Source organism: Cucumis sativus, chromosome 4 (genome assembly GCF_000004075.3).
Source record: "Cucumis sativus cultivar 9930 chromosome 4, Cucumber_9930_V3, whole genome shotgun sequence".
Lineage (NCBI taxonomy): Eukaryota > Viridiplantae > Streptophyta > Magnoliopsida > Cucurbitales > Cucurbitaceae > Cucumis > Cucumis sativus.
In genome coordinates this window covers 26123211-26141917 of record NC_026658.2, presented here as the reverse complement: position 1 = coordinate 26141917, position 18707 = coordinate 26123211, and the positions used below count along the sequence as shown (strand labels likewise).

General features: G+C 30.7%; 2 protein-coding genes across 2 annotated transcripts; both read right to left on the bottom strand.

Annotated features, from left to right (window-relative positions):
* Nucleotides 1-2881: 2881 nt before the first annotated feature.
* On the bottom strand, nt 2882-6264 carry LOC105435392 (catalase isozyme 1). The gene is made up of 8 exons (XM_031884290.1): nt 5899-6264; nt 5690-5783; nt 5284-5561; nt 4159-4935; nt 3595-3684; nt 3417-3484; nt 3239-3332; nt 2882-3154 (listed from the first exon to the last, which is right to left on the bottom strand). Exons 1-8 carry the CDS (start codon nt 5911-5913, stop codon nt 3095-3097), a joined length of 1476 nt encoding a protein of 491 aa, XP_031740150.1. The 5' UTR covers nt 5914-6264; the 3' UTR covers nt 2882-3094.
* Nucleotides 6265-8055: 1791 nt separating this feature from the next.
* LOC101202931 (catalase isozyme 1) lies at nt 8056-11846 on the bottom strand. Its single transcript, XM_011655965.1, has 8 exons — nt 11697-11846; nt 11215-11311; nt 10185-10462; nt 9026-9802; nt 8804-8893; nt 8612-8679; nt 8421-8514; nt 8056-8319 (listed from the first exon to the last, which is right to left on the bottom strand). The coding sequence occupies exons 1-8, from the start codon at nt 11709-11711 to the stop codon at nt 8260-8262; spliced, it is 1479 nt and encodes a 492-aa protein (XP_011654267.1). The 5' UTR covers nt 11712-11846; the 3' UTR covers nt 8056-8259.
* Nucleotides 11847-18707: the final 6861 nt, after the last annotated feature.

Below are 18707 nucleotides of genomic sequence, written 5' to 3'. Positions count from 1 at the left end.
TAAAAAAGAGGAAGAGGAGGAGGGGGTGGTGGACATGATAATGCTGGATTGTGGTTTGTTTTATATACCATATATATGATATATATGATATATGTGTGTGTGTGTGGGGATAAGTGATTTAAAAACCTCTCATTTGATTGACCAAAAGAGACAACTGTGTGTTAAAGGGACCAACAGAGAATTTGGAAGAATCAAAGTGAGGGTAAGAACGTAACCTCACCACACCTTTCTCTGATTCCATTCCATTAGTCCCATTTGAATTTCTCATACTTCCTCTGATGAGACACTCAAAAACAAGGCGGCTTTGGAGTTTTAACATTTTCACTCATAAATTATTCTCTCTTTCTCATTCTCATCTATCCCTTCAACCAAAACCTTTCTCTTTTCTTTCTTCTCTTCCTTCTTAACAACCTCTCCTCAAAACTACTTTTAATTTCTTACACCCTACTAACCTAAATTCATTTTCTAATTAATTTCCCATCTTAACGTGGAATTTTGTAGAAATATCGATGAAAACATATGCATGGTCGACCAAAAGTTATACCATGCATAGAATAATTAATAACCTTTATTTCTCATCATTTTACGAACGACTTAATTTATGCGCATGATAAGTACTTTTTTAAAAGATTATATTTTTTGAACGTTCGTGTTTGGCTTGTGTGTTCTCGAAACATATGTATTCTAGTCTCGAGTTTTCAAAGTGGAACATTTTTTAAAACTCAAATATCAAGTTTTTAAATTTTGGATTAGAGATGACATTATTCGAAAGTAATTGATGTGAAAAAAAAAAGAGTAAAAGATAAAACAGGTATTGGTATTAACAATACTTTAGTTAAGTTTTGGCTTCAATTTAACCAATTTAAGAAGTTTCCATTTATGTGATTTTGTTAAATCTCACGAATTATATTTATATATGGTTGCAATTTATACTTCATAAAATAGTAAATATGAAAATATATAGAGTCGAGGGTTTTCTTTAAAAGGCTAATTGGCAGATAATTTTTAAGGTTTAAATAAATCATATCTTACCAAATTACAAATAAACTAAATCGACAACTTCGTAAAAATTTAGGTGAGAAAAATCTATCCTTCTTATAATTCAAGCTCATTATAGTTAGTTTCTATTTAGTTTTCACGATATAGAATAAAATATGTCATTACCATCATCATCCTTAATTAAATAGATTATAAGATATCAATTATTATTTAAAAAGTTGGATAAATAGATACCCAGTTTTACAATGCATTTGTGTTTAGGGACCCCTTGCAATCCATCTTTGTCACCCTTTCATTTTCCTTTAATTAAGAAGTAAGATTTGCTTTTTAAAGAAAATGAGGGCCTTGAAAATTAAGTCTTTTAAAATGGGCCACAAATTTTTCCTCAACCCATTTTTCTCTTTTTACTCAAAAAAAAAAAAATTGTTTTTAGTTAATTTTAAAGAAAATATTTTATATGAGAAGACTAATTAAACATCTTAATTATAAGAATTGAAAAAAGGTGTAGAATTGACAACATATTATAGAGCATGAATAATTAAAAAGAAACTAAAAGTACAAAAATAATAGTTAAAAAGAATTTTTCAAAAATAGAAAAAAATTAACAAGAGTCAAATTTTATTTACCTTTTAATTTTTCTATAAATCTTAGATATTTTGTCAAATATTTTTTTAATTATTATTAAATATAAGAATTTTTTCAAAAGTGGAAAAATTTGTCAAACTAATTACCACGTAATAAAATTACTAGAAAACAAAATTTATTGAAACATTTTTGTCAAAAATTCTAGTTTTTTTTTTTTTACAATTTTATAACTGGGACATAAAATGAAGAAAAATAAAATTTTGGAAGAAATTGTATTAATTGAATATTGAGAGAGAAAAAAGGAAAGAAAGGGAAAAATAGGTTGGTCCTAATGATGAAGTAATGAGCAGAAGTAGAAGTCAATTTTTGAGAAAAATCCCACTAACCAATAGATAAACATACCCAAATTTGTAAACAAATAGTGGCCTTTAATTCTTTTTCTTACATTACATAATACATACATCAAATCAAACAAAAGTTTTCTTTCTTTTTAATTCAAAGAATAAAATAAAGTCCCCTTTCTCTTTCAAAATTACACCCCCATTCGTTATTATTCAAATACTTAAAAGCAACCAAATTTGTGGTAATTTGCACGTCAAGAGAAGTTTTCAAACAAATTCTTTAAAAAAGAAAATTACGTGACACCTTACCCAATGCCATACCATCCCATCCAACGTCGAATTAACAATTTAAACATAGTTCAATTAGTTGAAAAATTATATCTTTAAATACAAAATTTAGACGTATAGATTTCCACTTCTACACGTTAAATTAAAATAAATATATATATAACCGAATGATGATTGAGGTAAAAAAAATTGTTTGACTTAGAATTATAAGTTTAGCCCTTTAACAAAGTTTTTTATTTTGTATTTTTTTGATTGAAGGTAATAAATCCCAAATGTTTATAGCTAATAGTCTCACTATCTTTCTAGTCTCCAAATTTTGAAGAGTAATTTTTAGGTAACATTTTAAATTTTTTAAAAAATAATTAGAGAAGAGAATTTAATAAAATTGTTTTTTCTAGGAAGGCCCAAATCCATACTTATTTTTTAAATAAAACTTCACATAGTTATTTCATTTATGACTAAATTTCTTGAAACTGAGCAACCTAATTTTGAAATAAAAGCATAACACAAAAGAAAAGAATTGTACACAAATAAAATAACACTTTATTAGATGATGAATAGTTTGATTACATATCAAAATACATTTATTTCTATGCATCTCTTATCTTACACAAAAGAAATTAAAATATTTAAAGAAATATATAAGAAGAATTTGTCAGGTGGCGAGCTATAATAAAATAACTTTGGCATTAAGTAACTTAAATATTTATTTTTATTAGATTTGGACGTATTTAAGTCCAATAGTTACATGAGAGAGATATGCAAATATGAAAAGATGCTATAAATTAAAACAGTATGGATTAATATCTGCATCCGATTCATGAGATCTCAAATCGCTTCTCCCATTTTCGTATAACATACAGAACAAGTGAATAGTACCTTCAAGTGTTTATCTTCAGATTGAAATGAGATGCAAGCTTATGGCCCAGAGACTTGTCCGCCTATTCAAAACAAACCATTAATTCTATTTCACAAACAATCCCTCCATACACAACTTCACATAATATCTATACAGCATCACACACCTGGGACCAGTAAGAAATCCAGATGTTACGGATCTCGTGGGTGACACGAGGGTCGGATAATGCATCCACCCATCTACCCACGAATCGTTCTTGCCTGGCATTTATAAACAAACGAGCAAACAAATCCAGTTACATGATCAAAATATATACAAAAATGTAGACAAATTCAAAAAGTTACCTGTCTGATGGCCAAGATCTGTATCTCTCTCCAGGCTGCTTGAAGTTGTTCTCCTTCTCAATTACACACTAAATTTAGCAATACGAATTTCAAAAGGTTAGAATACTTGTTAATCTAAAAGAAGGCAAAAAGGAGTTAATGTTGAAACATTCAAAAGATACTTATATTGATCACTGACCCTCTCGCGCTTTCCTGTGTAAACAGCAGATGGTTGAGGATACCTCTCGGCATGGCGAGTCGGATCTATTCTTGAAGGGAAGTAATTGATCTGAAAAACAAAGAAAAATACCATAAAAATCAAATTACCAAGAAGTTGGGCCTGCTCAATGTGCATAACAACCATGGCCACTTCCGTGTCCATCCCTAGCAAATACTTGTCAGTCCAACAAATGTGTTGGCATGCACAAAACTCTGGTTGAGTACACTAAACAACACGTAAATGACAAAATAAGAAATTTTGAATGTGAAATGCATTAAACTAATTTGTTTAAGCATATAAATGCCTCAATTCATTTACTAATTTTCTTCGAGTAGAAAATTAAATATATTTCAGTAAATGTGTCCTCCGTTATTATGAATTTTTAAAAGATGATGTGTTCTTGTGTCCATGCAATGATGTATTTGTATCTATACTTCTTAAATGCTAAGCCATGAAATGCAGATTAACTAAAATTATGCACATGAAATACTACAAATATTCCCACTTTTAGATACAAGACAGGAAAAAATAAGTATGAAATACCTCTTCATCTCGATCCATAAAGTTCATGAAACCGTCATGGTGATTGTTGTGATAAGCACACTTAGGTGCATTAACTGGGAGTTGGAGATAGTTTGGTCCAAGACGATACCTCTGAGTATCTGCATAGGAGAATATCCTAGTTTGAAGCAATTTGTCATCTGAATAGTAGATTCCAGGTACTATAATGGCAGGACAAAAGGCCAATTGTTCATTCTCTGCAAAGAAGTTATCAATGTTCTTATTCAAAACCAAGCGGCCAACTGGCTGCAAGGGCAAGATATCCTCGGGCCAAGTCTTGGTTACATCTAGAGGATCAAAGTCATATTTATCTTCATGATCAGGGTCAATAGTCTGAATGTAAAGCTCCCATTCAGGGTAGTTGCCAGCTGCAATTGAATCATAGAGATCCTGAGTAGCATGGCTATGATTACTTCCTCCAACACGGATAGCTACTTCATCCAACAAAGTCTTGACTCCACAGGTAGGCCTCCAATGAAACTTCACATAGTGTACTTTCCCTTCCTTATTAATCAGAGTATAAGTGTTAACACCTGAACCATCCATGTGCCTGTAATCTTGTGGGATACCAAGATCATCAAATAGAAATGTGAACATGTGTAGGCTTTCAGGATGATGAGAAAAGAAGTCGAGGATTCTCCAATTCTCCTGGATATGGGACTTGGGATTCGGTTTGAGAGCATGTACCATGTCTGGAAATTTCATACCATCACGGACGAAAAATACAGGAAAGTTGTTGCCCACAAGATCAAAATTGCCCTAGAGAGAAAGAAAACAGGACGCTTGAATGTTGCATTACCATGAATCAGGTCATATAACAAAGCTTGATCAAAGCGTGTAGTTACATTTTACATCTAAGCAAATGAAAGCTAATAGAATCAAATCCCATATTTAATGTTCCAGCACAAACAAATATAAATATTATGTACATCCTGCTGATGGAATGTGATGGCATATAATCTAATAAACTGATAAAAATTTCATTACCAAAATCATATCTGTCATCGCAATCTTGTGCTTCTTTTTAATATATAAATGTCATCAAGTCTTGAAATTATAAGATAATGTAGAACCAATAAAGCATAAAGCAATAACAACGTTAACTACCTCCCTGGTGTAGAACTTAACAGCAAAACCTCGGGGATCTCTGAGCGTTTCAGGGCTTCCACGCTCGTGGATAACAGTGGAGAAACGAACAATAACTGGAGTCTGAGTTCCAGGGGCTCGAAGAAAATCAGCACAAGTAAGGTGGGTGATATCATGAGTCACCTCAAAAAACCCTTTGGCACTAGCTCCTCTAGCATGAACAACACGCTCTGGGATCCGCTCTCTATCAAAATTAGCCAGTTTTTCCACAAGATGGTAATCCTCTAGGAGTATAGGTCCTATTTTCAAGCATATTAATTCATCATCAATAATCTTAATTCAAATACAAATGACAATAACCACAACAATGTTTGGTATTCTCAATCTCATCTATAGCTTAATCAGCTTGCTAAAACAAATTGTTTACCTCTGGATCCAATGGTCAAGGCAGAGTTATTGTTCCATACTGGAGCACCAGAATTAGTAGTCCAGAAGGGAGTGTCGAAAGCACTTGAAGGTCGCTGCCGCATTTTAAGAAAATAACAGATTGAAAAAAACTTAGGCGAAAGAATTCAAAAGATCAAATCCGAAAACCAAATGAAAAAACTTGATGAAGATTCGGTGTAGAACAAATACCTGGTGAGAATACATTTCAAAAACAAATTAGAGAAAAACCCAGATAGTTGAACCGAGAATGAATGAAGAGATTATGATGAATGAAGAGAAAAGCTAAAGTGAAGATCATATATATATATAGAAACCAGCACCCGGGGGTTGCGCTTTGTTAATGGCATCCCCCCATCTTTTTCTCTCCATCATCCTCTCCTCTTTCCCTCTCTCAAAACTCCCGCTATTTTTAATTCTTAAATTTGTGAATATAATATTATCGTATTTACCCAAATTACAACAATAATTAGTTTTTGAAAAAATGCTGTTTATGTCAACCAAATTGGTTTTTGAAATTTATCATTATCATCACCACATAACTCAACCAATAAGTGCTAAAAAAGAGAAAAGACATTAACTATCAAAGATCAATAATTTCATATTCATGGTTGTTAACTAAAAAAAGTATTATTATGTTCTTATAATTTGATCCAATCTAAGAAGAAAAGAAGGATATATATCTCTTAATAATTGAGATTTTTGAAGATGTCTGCTCAATTGTATTTAATGTTGGAAATGACCATCATTCTACTATTGTTATTTTATTTTATTTTTTAATTTTAATAACTATTATATATGTATATATTTGGTAAAAAAAAAATAAGGGTGTTCTATGCAAAACCCTATTCTTTTCTCTAATTTTTTAAAAAGTGCACACATGATCTAGTACCGAGGTCGTGTCGAATTTTACTTTCAGGGCAAATATGATCAACATTTGTTTTTTCAATAGAAAGAAAAGAAATTAAACCTCAAACCTGGGTAGATGCAAAAATCATGGCTAGGGTTTAAAGCTTACGATTAAATCACATCATAAATAAATTTTTTTAAAAATCCCCATGGTAAGGGATTGATTTCTTGAAGTAGAATATGGAGTTTAGTGTTTTGAATGAAGGAAGATTTTTTAGTCAGAAATGGAGCAGAGAGGTTGGTCCCAATGGTAGAGTAGAGCAGTGGGCAGATATAGAAGTCAATATTGGAAGTACCAATTTAACCAACCAACATATCAAAATATATAAAAGAGTACAATAATAGACTTAGAGATTTTGTTGCATTGACATATCAAATCAATGGAAAAAGGTATCACAATTATAACCTATTGTTTTTTCATTTTTAATATTTTGAAAGCAAAATTGTTTTAATTTGCATGTCTACTATATATATTGTTTTTTTTATTGCAAGTTAAAGAATTTAGGTATAAGTAGAATGATTTTTCAAAGAAAACAAAATTGTTTTTAATTAGATAATAAATGTAGTCTCCAACATTAAACCTTTGTCAAATGAATTTCCAAACTTTAAAAGGCCTATAAAACTTTTCATTGTGTTTAATTAGTTATTAAGCTTCAAAATTTTACAATTAGTAGGTCCTTCACCTATTTGACATTTATTTATGACAAAAGTCAAAAACTATTGTGTTTAATTAGTAAGTAACCTTTAAAACTTGGTCCTTCACCTATTTGACACTATTTGATTAAATTTAAAATTTAATGTCTTATTTATTATATAAGAAATTCTGTGCAAAGACTATTATGTTTTATTATTGATAGATTTTAATCACTTGCTAGATACCAAATTAATAGTTCCAGCTAAATACTCTTGAATTCAGATCTTATTTGAGACATCTGATGGCGGTTTGATATCATTAATTACTTATCATATTCGCAATATACAAAAATGATGTATTATAAACAGTTTTTTTCTAAATTTTGTTGTCATATGATACAATTCCGTTATTTGAAATTACGAGGATAAAATCAATAATTTGGAGTGTATTTAGTATAAGTTTCTAGATGATGTTGTAATAAATTCGTAAAAGTTTGTAGAAAACTGAAAATAGAAACCAGAACAAGAAATTTAATTTTGTTTCAAGTTGATGAATGTTTTGAAACAATAATACAAGAAAATAACACAACACTTTTATTTCTCAAAAATTACCCAATGACTACACAAATCCCTACACTAATAGTTAGTCTTATAAGTCGTAAACCAACATCGACAATATTATACGTTATAACTTGATTTCCGAATCCGAGCAGGCAGGCAAACTCCCCCATAGTACACACACTCAACATAAATGAAAGATGAAAAAGAGAAACGCAACGATTGATGATATATAGCAGAGAATATATGTGAGGGTGGAAAAGCACAAACAATAGCTTTATTAGATCGACACATTTAATTAAGTTGAACAGTCACAAAAGAGAGATGCAAATATCAAAACATGGTATAAAACAGCATGATGGATTAACAACTGATATATTGATCATCTCAAATGGCTTCCCCCTTTCCGTATAATTTACCAACTCTGTCACCAGACAAGTCACAACAACTTCCTCAAATGCTTGGCCTCACGTTGAGATGAGATGCAAGCTTCTGCCCAACAGACCTATCAGCCTGTTCCATAATAATACCATCAAAACATACTCCCATTAAATCTCCTCATTAATAGTTTGCCTTATAGATTGACATTATACATAAACATCGAAGATACGCACCTGAGACCAGTAAGTGATCCAGATGCTGCGGATCTCGTGGGTGACACGAGGGTCAGACAAAGCATCCACCCATCTGCGGATAAATCGTTCCTGCCTGCAAAATAATAAACAAACCACCAGCTCAATTACATGAAAAGAAAACAATGGGTGTATTCTTCTTCCAATAACAACCCAAAATATATAAAAGTTACCTGTCTGGTGTCCACGATCTGTATCTCTCTCCGGGCTCCTTAAAGTTGTTCTCCTTTTGAATTACACACTGGTGTAACGAATGATGTCATGAGGAAGCTCAAAAGGTTAGCATATTTGTTAACCAAACAATAGCAAAGGGAGTTGATGTTAAACATTAAAAAAATAAAAAAGGCAAAATATAAACCACTGACCCTCTCGCGCTTCCCAGTGCAGACAGCAGGTGGGTGAGGATACCTCTCGGCGTGGCGAGCAGGATCGTACCTTGAAGGGAAGTAATTCACCTGAGGCAAAGCATAACCAAAGACAGGGTCAGAACAATCAAATTACCAAGTAACTAAAATATGCACATGAAATGCAAATAGAAAGAAACGCCACCATCTTCTAGATATAAGATAGCAAAAGGTACACCGTACCTCCTCATCTCGGTGCATAAAGTTCATGAAACCCTCGTGGTGATTGTTGTGGTGGGCACACTTAGGTGCATTAGCAGGGAGCTGCAGATAGTTTGGTCCAAGACGGTGCCTCTGAGTATCAGAATAGGAGAAGATCCTGGTCTGAAGCAATTTGTCATCCGAATAGTAGATTCCAGGAACTATAATGGCAGGGCAGAAGGCTAGTTGTTCATTCTCCGCAAAGAAGTTGTCAATGTTCTTATTCAAGACCATGCGACCAACTGGCTGCAAGGGCAAGATATCTTCGGGCCAGGTCTTGGTTACATCTAGAGGGTCAAAGTCATATCTATCTTCATGATCAGGGTCAATAGTTTGAATGAAAAGCTTCCACTCAGGGTAGTTGCCAGCCGCAATTGAATCGTAGAGGTCCTGAGTGGCATGGCTGTGATTACTTCCTCCAACACGAATAGCATCTTCCTCCAGCAAGGACTTGACTCCACAGGTAGGCCTCCAGTGAAATTTCACATAGTGTGCTTTCCCTGCTTTATTAATCAGAGTGTAGGTGTTGACACCTGAACCGTCCATGTGCCTGTAATCTTGTGGGATGCCAATATCGTCAAATAGAAATGTGAACATGTTCAAACTTTCAGGATGGTGAGAAAAGAAGTCAAGGATTCTCCAATTCTCCTGAATGTGGGACTTGGGATTCGGTTTGAGAGCATGTACCATGTCTGGAAATTTCATACCATCACGGATGAAAAACACAGGGAAGTTGTTGCCCACAAGATCGAAATTGCCCTGATAATAAAAGGACGATTCAAATTTGTATTACCATGAGTCATATAAAAAAAGCATAACAAGAGCGTGTATTTACATTTGAGCAAAAGAAAAGATGCACAAAAGATGCAAATTCTATTCCAGCAAAAATATAGCATGTTACGTACTTCTGGATGCTAAAACATGATAATATTTTATCTAATAGACTAATAAACGTACTAGAAGTGCAGCCTAAAAAGTAATGCAATAGGCATAGACCAAGTCAAAGGATACAAAAGACAGGCCGGTCACACTCTTATCGCAACCATTGCATTCTTATGCTTCTTTGAATTAGGAATGCCAGAATTGTTGTAACTATAAATTATGTGCAACCAATAAAAGCATAAACAACTAAAATTCTCACCTCCCTGGTGTAAAACTTCACAGCGAACCCTCGGGGATCCCTCAGTGTTTCAGGGCTGCCCCGCTCATGGATAACAGTGGAGAAACGTACAATAACTGGAGTCTGAACTCCAGGGGCTCGAAGGAAATCGGCACAAGAAAGGTTGGTGATATCATGAGTCACCTCAAAAAACCCTTTGGCACTAGCTCCTCTAGCATGGACAACACGCTCTGGAATTCGCTCTCTGTCAAAGTTAGCAAGTTTCTCCACTAGATGATAATCCTCAAGGAGAATAGGACCTGCCAAATAAAGCATATATGAGTATTTTCATCGATAGTCCGTCCTTCAAATACAATGGACCAATCAAACATTTTTGGTATTCTTATCCATCCCAATATGGAGCAAGATTTAAAACAATTTTGCCAAAAAAATTATAGAATTAAGATATGCAGAAAATATTCGTCAAGCAAGGACAACATATTGCGAATTGTGTAAATGAGAATGACAAGAATCACAAAACAAGTTTTCCGGGGACTAATTTTTTTCTCACATTCAACAACTACCAGAATATACACCTTTAATAACAAAATGGACCATCAACTTTCAGCAACTGGTCTTCATTCACATTAGAGCACAACGCAGGATTAATAAGTGGCGAAAACTTGAATAGCTTCTAAGCACATGTGACCAACAAACAAATCTCCATGGCCTTCTCTACTTACAGGTATAAGCTGTAATTAAATCTAGAGCTAACGTCTAAGAATTTCCAAAGATGAAAACAGCCTTCTCTTTTAATAACTAGATATTAGAGCCTCCAACCTCGCTAATTCTCCGAGCCTTGACCGGGAGAACCAGGGGAGAGGCTTGCCAAACATCTCAATTCATTACTACTAAATTGTAAACCCAGATTCACAGTAACTTCTATTACAAATAATATAAAAACCACCATATATCAACCAAAATAATAATAATAAACGCGCAATATTAACATAATCTTACTGATGTTTTAACAACTAAATCAAAAACCGTAATATCAGAAACCAATTCTTACCCCTGGGTCCAACGGTCAACGAGGAGTTGTTGTTCCACACTGGTGCACCAGAATTCGTAGTCCAGAAAGGGGTGTTGTAGCCACTTGAAGGTCGGTGCTGCATCGTTAAAAAAGATGAAAAAAAAACTCAGCAAAAATATACACAACAATTAAACTAGCTAAACATCCTCCATAGAATCAAAGCCTTCGTTCATCATCGAATAAAAAAGATATAAAACGAAAACAAGAAAAACAAAATTCTCAAACGTTCCGTGTATCGGAATCCGATAAAAACGCAAACAATTAGAAACAAAAGCAGAGAAAAACAAGATGCCGATAAGAATAAATTAAAATAAAATACTAATAATAAAATCGATAATATCAAGAGCCAAAAAGGCAACGTTGAAGAAAAGAAGTAAAGGCAAAGGCGTGATTAATAAGGAGGAACAAAAAAGATATTGAAAATGGAAGGGATGAGAATTAGGGCATGAAGAGAGGGATACCCTGTAAGGATCCATTGGAGAAAGAGAAGAAGATACGAGAGAGAGTGGAAGAAAGAAGGCTTGGAGAAAATGGAAAGAAGAAAACGATCAAGGAAGAGAGAAGATGGTAGGAAGGATTTAAATAAAAGCAAAGCCTCCGTGGCTTCCGCTTTAGTAATGGCGTCCCCATCTCTTTTCACTTTTTTTTATTTTTGTGTGCATTTTTAAACCTCATATTTATTTTATTCTTTGCCACACGTCCCAATAACGCTCATCTTCTTCCCTCTTCTCGCGATAAAATGAATTCTTTTCCCTTTTTTTCTCTTACACAAATGCTACCAACTTTTCCTTTCTCATTTTACTTCTAACCTTACACCAATATTTCCTTTTTTAATCTTTATTAAATATTTAGATTAATATCTTCAATTTTGAATAACCTTAATAAATTTTAGAGGTGTTATAAAAAAAAAATGATAAATTCGACGAAAATATTTACAAAAATACCGTAGAATTTCAATTTTATCAGTAATGATAGATATTGATAGACAAATATGTTTTATAAATATTTTACTATATTTTATTTTACAAATTTTATCCTATGTTTTGGAATTTAACTACGTGTCTATCTTGTTAAATTATTCTTTTTTTAGATATTTATCTTTGTCTATTCTTTTATAAAATAGGTTTGGCATTCTTCCTATAAAAATATCTTCTATCATCTAAACATAGATATATAAAATATACATTGTACATCCTATACATATATACTTATACACACATGTATACATAATTTTAGGCATATGTTACATTACATAATATTACAAAAGTTTTTTTTATTTTCAATATTATTCTATTTCGGTCACTAGGGTACGTACTTTATGGGTTTTTCCAAAAACTAAAAAAAAATATTATTTATATTTAATGGGAAAAGGCACAAAATTTATTACGTAGTCTAAAATTAAATATTTAGTCCACTTTTTATTTTTATATTTATTTATTAAATATTTGTATTCTATTTATTTTAGTTTAATATATTTTCATACTTTTTTTTTTTGTTTAAATCACATTGTTTTTAAAAAATTATAAAAAGCATGTAAAAAAATATTACATATTTGGTAATAATCTACAAATTATGTGTGTTCCACTATTGGTATTTGGTATATTGTTTATTGATTTTGTTAAATTTTAAGTATTTATTATTGAAAAATGTTAAGATCCCCTTCTTTGTAATAGTTTAATAATAACAGTAACTTTTTTCTTTAAATAATGTAGAGGAACATTTTAAAAAATATCAAAACTATTTACATAATATACACCAAATTTATCATAGTTAATTTGAAAATTTTACTATAATATATAAATGGTTTCATTTTTTTATGTTATTCATGACAATTCTCTAATAATAATTTTATATTTATTAACCTATTTAATTTTTATATGATTGTACTCAAATAAAACACCTAATAAAAGAGGTTTGATATTATATCACTACATTTTTAAATTGCAAAAATATCAAATTTAAAAGTCGATAACTCTATGATTATCGTTTGATAGCTTTATGATTACCACCTGATAGTCATTCGATATCACTAAATTTTTTATGTTCGCAATATGCAAAAAATAGGTGTCATTAGCTGTTTTTATATATATATAAATGTTTTTGTCATTTGATGCAATTTTTTTAAATAAAAAAGTTTACAAATATAGCAAAATATCACAACCTATACGTCATAATTTACGATGGACTACTTATAGATGATAATATTGTGTTATGTTTATAAATAATTTTATCATTTAAATTTAAAAAAAAAAAAACGTTTTCAAACGTAGTATCAAAATTCAAGGTTTTATCAAAGTCTATAACTATTTATTAGTTAATAGAATAAATAGAATTTGAAATATTGTAATATTTTGTAAATATTTTTAGTAATTTTGTTATTCGAAATTTGTAAGTAACATTATCACATGGGTACATACATGAGAAATGGTGGCGTAAGAGATTCACTAACTTTTTTTAATTTAATAAATTCACTAACTTTTGTTATTTAATTGGAGGGTCTAGCTAACCTAGCCAAGATCAGTTTACAGAGAATGACAAGAATCCACGTATTATGTAAACCAATTAGTTAGACTTAAATAAAATGAAAACACAAAATCATAACATTGGCAGCAAATAATAATTAATTAACTCTCTTAGTTTCTATTTATTTATTTAAAATCAATTCAACTTAACTAAAATTAAAATATTTAGTTGGTTTGTTCTTTCAAGAGATTTTTTTTATTAATAGAAAGACAAAATCAATTATCTCAAAGTTCGTAGGGATTGAAGCTTTTAACACATTTGTTCCTTGTACTTATAAAAAGGAAAATAAAACATTTCTATCATAATTGAATTTGTTAACTAAACTAATCAAAATTTTATCTAAACTTTTTTTAATTTATTAGTAATATAAGTACCGAAAATTCAAACCTTATATATATATATATGAAAATTACATCAAATGACAGAAGCGTTTAGAGAAAAATAATAAGACAATAATCACATAACTATCAGAAGTTCATCACTTTTAAATTTTATGCTCTTATAAATTTATAAAATATCGTGACATTGTAGAAATCTTTTATATATATTTATCATTATTTAAAAAATTCTAATTAAAATTCAACAACTCTATCAATTTTAATGGCTTGTTTTTGATAATTTTGAAACATTTTCAATTTTAAGTTAAAGTTTTGAATAATACATGATTTATTTGTTAGTTAGGTGCATTTTTTTTTTCTAAAATAAGAAGGAAGGCAAATATTTAGAAATAATATTGAATTTATAGCTATAGAATAAATTTGGGTGATAAAAAGAAAGAATGCACAATATATCACGGGCGAAAGTGGTGATATATTGGGCCGTGATACAAAAATTGGCTTAGAAGTAGGGGACCCGCGGGTGATGTTAGTACGTGAAAAAAAAAGGAGAAAAATATTTAATTGGTTTTTGTTGGAAAGAAGAGTTTGGAGATAATATTGGAAGATAATTAAAGGACGTCATAGAAGCGCGGTTCCTTATCCCCAAAATTTGGTCATTTAGCGTAAATAAAACCACAGCCACGCATGCAGAGGAGTGACATGGTCCACTAATACTCCTCCACGTTGCATTAACAAGGCCTTGAACTGTGTGCTCCTGTGTGAACATCGCCAGATGCTTCATTTGGGATAAGGCGGTTCATGGGCCTTGGCCCAATCTTAGCCACAGCAGATGGGCCCACGATATAGCTTCTTTGTCATATTCCTTCTTTTTTTTTTTTTTCTTTCAAAATTTAGTGTTTTTAGGAATTTGCTTTTGCTTCCTTCAAACCACACATTTTAATTGGGTGATTTTAGATTCAGCTGTCCCCTCTCTCTTTATTTCCATCCAAATTTGGGTTTTTTTTTTTCTTTTCTTGACTCGATTTCTTTGAAAAAAAAGTGTTTATTGTATTATAATATTCTCAATATTCCTTTTGACATTATTAAGTAATTATGATTTGTGGGGTTTGGTTGGTTTTGTTGTTTATTTATTGAAAATCAACTTTTTGTATGGACACCAAGTGCTTGTGGCATTTGTTTTAACAACATAAGCGAATTTAAATTAAAAAAGATAATCATTTCAAGTGAGTTTTAATTTCTTTATTTTTTCAAAAATAGCAAAATTTATAAGATTTTTACAAAATATAGCATATTTTATCATTCATAGTTTATAACAAGTAGTTGTGTGAATGTAAGAAGGCTTGCAAGAGCTACAAATAGATTACTATTACAAGGCAAAAGAATTTGGTTGATATTTTTTTTTCTTCAATTACAAGTAATGAAATGAAGGTGAATTTGTGTAGTCGGTTCGAAAAATAGTACGACGTTGTTTATACACAATATTTTATTTTGGTGACGATAATTATGTTGAGGATAAAATTTGTCACAAAATAAATAAAGTAAAGATAAAATTTGTACCTTTATGGGCCTTTGAGGTTGGGCCAGGCTCTTCTTATAGGAGTAGTGAGCCCAGCTTCATCGGAAATTCGCCCTCGCTTTATAAAAATATTTAATTATAAGGAGAAATGGTTATAGGTAGAAAATAATATTTTAAAAAGTAACGAAATATTCAAACTATTTAAAATATATATGTGTGTGTATGTGTGGAAGAGAAAAAAATATAAATTGCCTTTAAATAGTTTATGATTAATTTTTCTATACTTTTGTAAACTGCTTTAATATTTTAACGAAAAAATTAAAAATTATAGAAAAAATTCGGCATTTAATCTCTTTCAAAACAACTATTTACAAGTTATAACAAAATTTTATAATCTATTAACTATAAAAATTGATAGACGTCATCAATATAATTAATAAAAGTATATTAGTGTATGTTAAGGTTTATTATTGATATAATTTTTTTTGTATTATATGTTGTAAATATTTTGTCAAATTTGTTACTTTTGACAATTCTCCTATTTAAAAAGCATCAACAAATAGGTAACAAAATAAAATAATCATTATAAACTTAAAATTTAAACATTAATATTTAATAACACAAACAAAATGTTAAATGATTGCAAGTTACAACAAAGTACAATCTTATTTAACGTTATTCCGAGTAGTATGTGAATTTATTATTCACTAAGAAAGTTAGTCAAGTCAAGTGGAGTATATAACAATAAATATTTTATTTTTTAAAGGCACAATTTAATTATTTTAAACATAAAGTATAATGATCCAGTTAAAAAATAGATATGAAAACAAACTTTTCTACTAGCATAAAAAAAACAATATCGCCTAAGAATATCTATCCCATTGCACAACAACATAGTATTTATACCAATCGAGATTTTTTTTCAAATCAATAGTCATTCAACTGATAATAGTAATAATAATAATAAACTATGAAAGGGTTCGACATTGGGTGAAACATATCGAACATAACAATGCACTCCAAATGATGGTTCGGTGCTCTACAACATAAGCAACCTGTTAGATTTAATTTGTTTTATACAATTTGATTGTTTGTATTGACATCCACTAAGACTAAGTCATCCGTACAAAAATCCGGTAGAATAACCCTTTCATATCAATTATCAAATCACTGAAGAACTCACAATAAATTATCAATATCTATATAACACGAATCTCCTCCTTCTCTAACAAATGTTAAATTATAATCACGTCCCAAAACGGTCTTTAATAAAGTAAAACAAACAGTCCAACATAAGGACAAACTGACAATTACAAGCTGATAAGAAAAATTAATTAATCTCAAACTTTACACAATACATTTTTTGAAATTTCCACTTTATAATATCAAAATCAATCAAAGTAACATTGGTCCCCATTTCAAAATTATAATAATCTTAAGCACTGATTAGTAATTAGTTTGTTTAATCACATTGATGTTTTCTGCAAGAACAACCCATAATGTCGGCAATTTTACCCCTCCGATTACTGAACAACTACGCAATCGCTGCCGTTAGATTCATCACATTTTAATATCCTACGGTGCAGGCTTCTTTGACTTCTGACAAAGACGGTTGACTCATCATTTAAAGCACCCAATCACGAGAGCTGTTTGATTCCTACACGCAATACATAATTCCGACGTGGCAGTGTGTAAACGCAATCAAAACATGCCGCGTGGCAATCCGCAATCGAAGCATTTCTCAGTGGCGGAGCGGAGGGAATCTTGATGCTGACTGGACCTCCATGGGAAGTAATTTTAAAAGGATAATAATAAATAATTAACACGCCCAATAATTAATGAAAAGGAATATTTGTAAGTTTTTAATTCGTTTTTATTTTTAATTTTAGCATCACTAGTCACTTAGTTAATATCTATATATAGATGTGAAAGAAAAAGAATACAATAAAATGTAAAATGTTGCAATTTGATACACGTTAGGGGACAACAATCAGTGTTGATCGAGCTAAATAACACTGTCAAATATACTTATGTACTGTGACTAATAATGACATTTTATGTTGTGTGAAAAACGAAGGATTAACATAGAGGTCATCTTCGGTTTAACTTCGTATGCACTTTTCAACATTTTATAAAGTATAAGAGCTACTAAGATTAGGTATGCATGTTTAATTTATCTTTAATATAAAGTTTAGTAACACACAAATTAAAAAAATTATGAACTAGATTTTCGAGCAAAAGGATATTCAAATTCAAATTATAGATTCAGTGGTCATTGGCATGTATTTTAGACGAGTTGAGCAAACTCACATCGATAACTTTTGTAGTTTCTCGTCATTATTTATTATCATTTTTTTTTGTTGGTTTAATTTTTTATACAAAATAAATTATCTCGTACCATTATATCTTTGCAAGTCTCAGCGTGAAATCTAAGGATGTTCATGGTTCGGTTTGAGTTGTTTTTTTTTGTTGATAAAATATCAAACCAAACCAAATAATTTTTATACTTGGAATCAAATAAACAAACATTAAGCTCGATTCCTGATTTTAAAATTCAAATTTCAATTAGGCGAAAGTCACATGTCCAAGCTCAAAACCAATATTACAAATTTTTTCAGTTAAAGTTCAAATGCAAATTTGAACCGAATCGATACTATACTACAAATACGTTTTTGATTCGTGAACACTTATTTTGATTTGATCAATACTAATATTAATGTTCACCCCAAGAGACAACCAAGAAGATCTACCATACACAGGCCCTAATTTGCCAAAATATTCTCCCTAGAAATAGAAATATGGAAAAGATAGATTAATAGAGATATATATGGTGGTGTGGTAGATCCAACTTTTTCCTAAATGAGGAAGGAATAAGGAAACAAAGTAATGGGCAATTCAATATTTAAAATATCCTAAATTTATATATACACAATTAATTAATTTAATCACCCACATTTGAAAAAGGAAAAAAGAAATCAACTCCAAAAATAAATTTTTAAATAGATAAATAAAAACTACAAAAACAAATTAGTAAAAGATAATGGTCAAGAGTAATCCAAATCTAACTAATTGTTAAAATCTCTTAGAAAAAATTA

What these genes read in the sequence shown, in the direction of transcription:
- LOC105435392 (XM_031884290.1), bottom strand. An exon ending in ACACAGGAAAGCGCGAGAGG is followed by an intron (nt 3,485 to 3,594) that starts GTCAGTGATCAA and finishes TGCTAAATTTAG; the next exon opens with TGTGTAATTGAGAAGGAGAA. An exon ending in GGATTTCTTACTGGTCCCAG is followed by an intron (nt 3,155 to 3,238) that starts GTGTGTGATGCT and finishes TGTTTTGAATAG; the next exon opens with GCGGACAAGTCTCTGGGCCA.
- LOC101202931 (XM_011655965.1), bottom strand. An exon ending in TTATGCACCGAGATGAGGAG is followed by an intron (nt 8,894 to 9,025) that starts GTACGGTGTACC and finishes GCTTTGCCTCAG; the next exon opens with GTGAATTACTTCCCTTCAAG. An exon ending in GCACTGGGAAGCGCGAGAGG is followed by an intron (nt 8,680 to 8,803) that starts GTCAGTGGTTTA and finishes TCGTTACACCAG; the next exon opens with TGTGTAATTCAAAAGGAGAA.